The 6845-nt window shown below is 40.4% G+C and overlaps 1 protein-coding gene across 1 annotated transcript; it reads right to left on the bottom strand.

Moving 5' to 3' along the window:
- Positions 1–1785: 1785 nt before the first annotated feature.
- On the bottom strand, positions 1786–6061 carry LOC122935946 (receptor-transporting protein 3-like). Its single transcript, XM_044291908.1, has 2 exons — positions 5882–6061; positions 1786–2910 (listed from the first exon to the last, which is right to left on the bottom strand). The coding sequence occupies exons 1-2, from the start codon at positions 6019–6021 to the stop codon at positions 2349–2351; spliced, it is 702 nt and encodes a 233-aa protein (XP_044147843.1). The 5' UTR covers positions 6022–6061; the 3' UTR covers positions 1786–2348.
- Between the last annotated feature and the right edge of the window lie 784 nt (positions 6062–6845).

Here is a 6845-nt window from a genome sequence, read left to right as displayed (position 1 = left end):
GTGTCATGGGTCAAAGTTCTTCACAATGTAAAAGAATATGGCTGGCGCGAATATTGCCATATGTTTGCATGTTCGGCGAATCGCGAACGCGCAAAGTTCTCAACGAAACGACCACCGGGCGAACCGCAAGGCCATCTCTAATTATGAATATTTCAAAGAGTTACCCCATAAAATTCTGGTCCACCTTTTCCTGCATTCAGAGGTGGACAAACACGCACAGTTACCTCCTCTCTGTCCTCTCTGTGATCTCATTGTTTAGCAATCCAGGCACCTTTCATTAATTTATTCCTACTGCTAAACTCATACAAATATAAAACTACATCTCTCTAGACAGTGAAGAAGGAAAGTGCATTGCATTCTATAGTGCTGCTTTGCACCAGAATCTATGGCGCTATGTGTGAGGGGTTATTTTCTATGTAGGGAGGGAAGGGATTAGCAATTGATAATGTGACTAAAAAAGTGGAAAAAAAAAGCTGAAGAGTACAACGGAGAACAGAGTTTTATACATTGATATAGTTAAAGTTATTGTGTGCTTCACTCCAGATATTTTTTTTATTTTAATTTGTGGGATAACCCCTGTAACAATACATGACTGGAGTGATTGGACCTGTGCTGCATAAGGCTGCGTTCACACGGGCGAGATTTCCGCGCGGGTGCAATGCGATAGGTGAACATATTGCACCCGGACTGAATCCGGCACCATTCATTTCAATGGGGCTGTGTACATGAGCGTTTTTTTTCACGCATCACTTCTGCAATGCTTTAAAATCGCAGCATGCTCTATATTCTGCGTTTGTAACGCAGGCCTGACCCCAAAGAAGTGAATGGGGCTGCGTGAAAAATGCATTGCATCCGCAAGCAAGTGCGGGTGCGATGCGTTTTTCACTGATGGTTGCTAGGAGATGTTGTTTGTAAAACTTCAGTTTTTTATCACGCGCGTGAAAAACGCATCAAAACGCATTGCACCCGTGCGGAACAACTGAACGCAATCGCAGACAAAACTGACTGAACTTGCTTGCAAAATAGTGCGAGTTTCACTGAACGCACCCTGAACACATACGGAGCCAATCCGTCATCACTCGTGTGAACCCAGCCTTAGGCCTCATGCACACGGCATACCATAATAATGAGAAGCACTTCTTCTAAGAAAGAATATGGCACACTACAGAAAAACTGGAAAAACAGGTATGTTAGCAGCTCTCACCTGTGTTCATTTGCAATGAGCACAGACACAGCCCCTGGATAGTGCTGGCGATAACGAAATCCCACAAACTTGAAAAAGTCCAGTCCAGCTCCAATTAGCAACAAAGTTGTATCTTTATTTAAGCGGCTTTGTTAAAAAATATATTCAACACACAAGAAAAATTGTGAAGCACTTCTTCTAAGGCCTCTTTCACACGACCGTTTTTTTTTTCCGTTTTGCGGGCCGTTTTTTGCGGTCCGTATACGGTCCGTATACGGAACCATTCATTTCAATGGTTCCGCAAAAAAAACGGAATGTACTCCGTGTGCATTCCGTTTCCGTATTTCCGTTTTTCCGTTCCGTTTAAAGATAGAACATGTCCTATATTTGGCCGCAAATCACGTTCCGTGGCTCCATTAAAGTCTATGGGTCCGCAAAAAAACGGAATGCATACGGAAATGCATCCGTATGTCTTCCGTATCCGTTCCGTTTTTTGCGGAACCATCTATTGAAAATGTTATGCCCAGCCCAATTTTTAATATGAAATTACTGTATACTGTATTTGCCATACGGAAAAACGGAACGGAACAACGGAACGGAAACGGAACCACAACGGAAGCAAAAAACGGAACAACGGATCCGTGAAAAACGGACCGCAAAACACTGAAATGGACATACTGTCGTGTGAAAGAGGCCTAAGAAAGAATATGGCACACTACAGAAAAACTATACAACTCTATTATACTACAACTTATGTACTATGTTATGTACTATGTTACTATACAGACACCATAGAGACTCCTTACAAGTCCCATACTCTGTGTTTTGCTGTGTGCGTTATGCTATAGATAAAATATTCCTATTTAAAAAAAAAATACATTTTTTTTTCTACCAATCTATGTATATTGCTTTATTACAATGTCATAATTTCCACCGCTATGTGGTTGTACAATTAACTTTAAGTTGGTGGCACTTCCTATTAAGGGGTTCAGGTGTCATAGGAAAATTTGTCATATCTTTGCCTGTCTGTGCACCTAAAAGCAAATCTACACCAGCTATGAACTGGTGGCATGAACATTTATAAGTCACAATTTTTTGCACAGTCCAGTTGACTGGTGTACAGAGCTTATTAAATTCCCCACAAGCTATAGGGTAGAGGACACCTCTATTGTTTTGAGAAACCTTGAATTACCGACCAAACAACAATTAGTAAAGCAACTATTAAAAGAATCGTTGTTGCACTTTCGTTATCTGGTGACTGGTGAACTGCCGCAGTTGGACGGTGAGGTACATTAGTGTAAAAGGAAATCTTTTTAGTTTGTTGTTGAATTCTTGAACTTGCCAATAGCTGGGGATTATCGACCTTTGTTTTTAATCCATGCTCTGTATTCCATGAACACACCTGCATCTGACAAGCCTCGCAATGCTTCTTTTCATGAGGTCCATCCACATCAGCACTGTAATTCTCAGGCATTAACGGTGGGTTTGTATTTCTCCGTCCATAGACCATGCTTTGGATTTTGCTTACCAGATTGCTGATAACCCGCTTAATGTTCTCTCTGCTGATTTCAGGCTTTTGAAAAATAGAGGTGTTACATCGTCTACATGTTTGCCTGTAGATCTTCATTTTCACAGTGCCACGTCTAGATGTTGGCTCCAACCTTATCAAAAACATGATATGTACCTGTGCCGAGTTCCACCATCTCTCACAGCTTGAGCACTGAAATCTAAAACAAGAAAGGGCTAAACTTATAGAATACACTATGATAGTTCAAACATGACAACAATTTTATATTGGATCCTACTCCATAAGATCTGGAAAACATTTGGTCTTTCTTGTCAGAATCTGATTCTGTCCTTGGCAATATATATACAGTCAGAGGCTTAACTCTAATTTATAGGGTCCCATAGCAAAATGGGACCCCCACCACCTCGTGTGTGAAAATTAAAACAGCAGCATAAGGAGCAATAATTAAAGCTATATACACTCACCTAAAGAATTATTAGGAACACCATACTAATACGGTGTTGGACCCCCTTTTGCCTTCAGAACTGCCTTACGTGGCATTGATTCAACAAGGTGCTGATAGCATTCTTTAGAAATGTTGGCCCATATTGATAGGATAGAATCTTGCAGTTGATGGAGGTTTGAGGGATGCATATCCAGGGCACGAAGCTCCCGTTCCACCACATCCCAAAGATGCTCTATTGGGTTGAGATCTGGTGACTGTGGGGGCCATTTTAGTACAGTGAACTCATTGTCATGTTCAAAAAACAAATTTGAAATGATTTGAGCTTTGTGACATGGTGCATTATCCTGCTGGAAGTAGCCATCAGAGGATGGGTACATGGTGGTCATGAAGGGATGGACATGGTCAGAAACAATGCTCAGGTAGCCCGTGGCATTTAAACGATAGCCAATTGGCACTAAGGGGCCTAAAGTGTGCCCAGAAAACATCCCCCACACCATTACACCACCACCACCAGCCTGCACAGTGGTAACAAGGCATGATGGATACATGTTCTCATTCTGTTTACGCCAAATTCGGACTCTACCATTTGAATGTCTCAACAGAAATTGAGATTCATCAGACCAGGCAACATTTTTCCAGTCCAATTTTGGTGAGCTTGTGCAAATTGTAGCCTCTTTTTCCTATTTGTAGTGGAGATGAGTGGTACCCGGTGGGGTCTTCTGCTGTTGTAGCCCACCTTTCTTTCCACTTCTGACATTCAGTTTGGAGTTCAGGCGATTGTCTTGACCAGGACCACAACCCTACATGCATTGAAGCAACTGCCATGTGATTGGTTGACTAGATAATCGCATTAATGAGAAATAGAACAGGTGTTCCTAATAATTCTTTAGGTGAGTGTGTAATAGCATCACATATCAGAAAACCCCAATATAGCAAAAAGCCACCTTATTGTTATTTGTCAAGGTACAATGTTGTTAAACCCAATTACCTCCCTCTCCACTCCCCCTCAAAAAAAAAAAAATTATTGGCCCCATAGCTAGTGATATGGCAGTTTTACAGCTTGGTAGGCAAGGTTTTCATACCTTTTTGTCCTGTGACATAATAGTCCATCGCAGTACATGGTGGGTCACTCCTTATCCACTGTGATAGTGCCCAAAATATTATACAGCTGATATCCCATCTCTAATAACTGAGATTAGGAAATACAATCCCATCAGTTTAAGGGTCCATTCACACGTCCGTTGTTTCTTTCCTGATCTGTTCTGTTTTTTTGCGGAACAGATCTGGACCCATTCATTTTCAATAGGTCCTGAAAAAAAATCAGACATTGTGCTGTCCGATTTTTTTCAGGACCCATTTAAAATGAATGGGTCCAGATCTGTTCCTGCAAAAAACGGAACAGATCAGGAAAGAAACAACGCACGTGTGAATGGACCCTAACCCCTCAGATGTGAACTACCTAAGGAGTTTAACAGGGAAAGGGGGCTACTAAATTACCTGTAGAGAGTAACACTGACAGGTAATAATGTTTTGTTCTCATTCCCCTCCAATCAATAAATAACATATCCCTCACAATGGAGTTAAATAATGCCTACAACACACAAAAACAACCCCATTAGACTACATCAAGGGGGAAAAAATGTTGCCTCTTGAAATGTAGCCATGCAAAAAAAAATTATTTGCCATCCATAAAACATGCCTTTATTGGCCGAAAGTGGTCAAATTTGCTATTTTTTCCTAGCCCCTGCTAAAAATGAAAAAAAGGTTCATAAGTAAATATACACTATGTATGTGTGTGTGTATATATATATATATATATATATATATATAGTTAAGGTCCCATATCCCATATATTTGTAAGAGTGCTGTATTAATGCTCCATGCAACTAGAATGGGAACATGCTTTTTTCACACAGGCTTATGGGTATACACTGTGGTTTGCAATAAGGATGGGTTCACACTAGCGTTATGGATTCCGTTATGGCTTTCGGTTATAACATGGTTATAACGTAAAATAACAGAATCCATAAGACGGAAGGATGGATCCGTTCTTCAAATTTTAATTGCGAATATCGCCACTTCGAGAATTTGCGAATATTTAGAATATAGTGCTATATATTCGTATTCGCGAATAGTGTTGAATATTCTAATCGCGACTTTATCACAAATTTATTACATTGCCGATTTTCACAATCAAGTAAACAATGACCAATTCTTGAATTTGCTAATTTATGGCGAATATTTGGCCCAAAATTTACAAAATATCGTGAATTTGAATATTGTCTATGTTGCTCATCACTAATGATGGCCACCAGTGGTTCCCGACAGACTCACTGACTATAATGGGGTCTGTCAGGTTTCTTTATGGTGTCCTTCATTCTGCAAGACAAAATAGCCCAGCATGTTCCACTGTTTTGTGCTGCATTTTTTTTTTTTTTACAGAATCTGGGACCCAGGGCCCTTAACAGGACGTCTGCTGCAGATGTGAACCTAGCCTCAAGTGACACATTCAGCTCTGCTGTATCAGCATACTATAACATTACATTTTGAAATTAAAGTCTCTTCTGTGACTGGTGTCCTCTCTACCTGCGTATTTTATTTTCAGTACTGTAAGGAGAATAGACAGGACAAACCCCAAACTATCCTTTGTTTCTCGTACATAGGTGAACATAACACAACTTCCCCACCCCCTCCCACTTTCTCCTATTGATAATCATTTTGTTACCTTCCATAGGTGTACTGTTTGTACTGCAGATAGCCCATCTGTGGCCGGAGGTTTTCATCCACACAAAAGCTCCACACATTGTTAATTCCTTGATCCAGTATCTCATTTTCAAATATGTTTTTCCACATATATTCCTCCATTTTTTCAGTTGTCCACCTGTGGATTGCTGAAGCCGTGCCGAGCTTCTCTACAAATATCAGAGAAACGAAACTGCAAGTAAGGTGGAGCTGAGAATACCGACTCACAGAATTCTCTAAGCAACTGTTAAAGGGCCATTGCATTCTGTTATTTCTATCATTTGTTGATAGAATAAAAAAATCATAAAATATTGTAATATACTGTACAAGTACACCTCTTACTTCAGAGCAGTTTACTCCTACCTGTGCTCAGATAATGGATCAGTGATGTAGGACTTAACATAGAGTCAGTTTTCGGATATGGTGTTATTTATTCTGCAAGACAAAATAGCCCTGAATGTTCCATTATTTTGTCGTGCATTTTATTTTATTTTTTACAGAATCTGAGACAATTCACATTCAACTCTGCTGCATCAGCATGCTAGAACATTACCAGAATGCATTCCGTTCCGTTTGGTTGCGTTCCCATGGACAAGATCCGGCATGAAACACAATGCAGGTCAATGGTGCTGGATCCGTTTTTCTCAGACACAAAATAAAACAGATCCGGCGCCCATTGACTTACAATGGTTTTAGTGCTGGATCCATCTTGGTCATTTTAGAGATAATACAACCGGATCCATTCACAACAGATGCAGCCGGTTGTATTATGATAATGGAAGCGTTTTTTGCTGATCCCTGACAGATCCAGCAAAAACGCTGATACGAAAGTAGCCTTAGCAAGCTCTGCCTCTAACATTACCAGATATAAGGTAGCTGTCCTTTAAGTCAATTTTCAACCTTTTAAACAGGCCTTGAGCAGTGGTGTACATAGAGAAGTAAGGGCC

This window comes from Bufo gargarizans, chromosome 4, assembly GCF_014858855.1.
Source record: "Bufo gargarizans isolate SCDJY-AF-19 chromosome 4, ASM1485885v1, whole genome shotgun sequence".
NCBI lineage: Eukaryota > Metazoa > Chordata > Amphibia > Anura > Bufonidae > Bufo > Bufo gargarizans.
This window is presented reverse-complemented; position numbering and strand designations above follow the sequence as displayed.

Bases quoted from the DNA above. Each gene is read 5' to 3' on its own strand.
- LOC122935946 (XM_044291908.1), bottom strand. From the start codon at position 6,021: ATGGAGGAATATATGTGGAAAAACATATTTGAAAATGAGATACTGGAT. The intron at 2,911-5,881 runs GTAACAAAATGA...TTCTTGTTTTAG, and splicing joins AAACAGTACACCTATGGAAG to ATTTCAGTGCTCAAGCTGTG.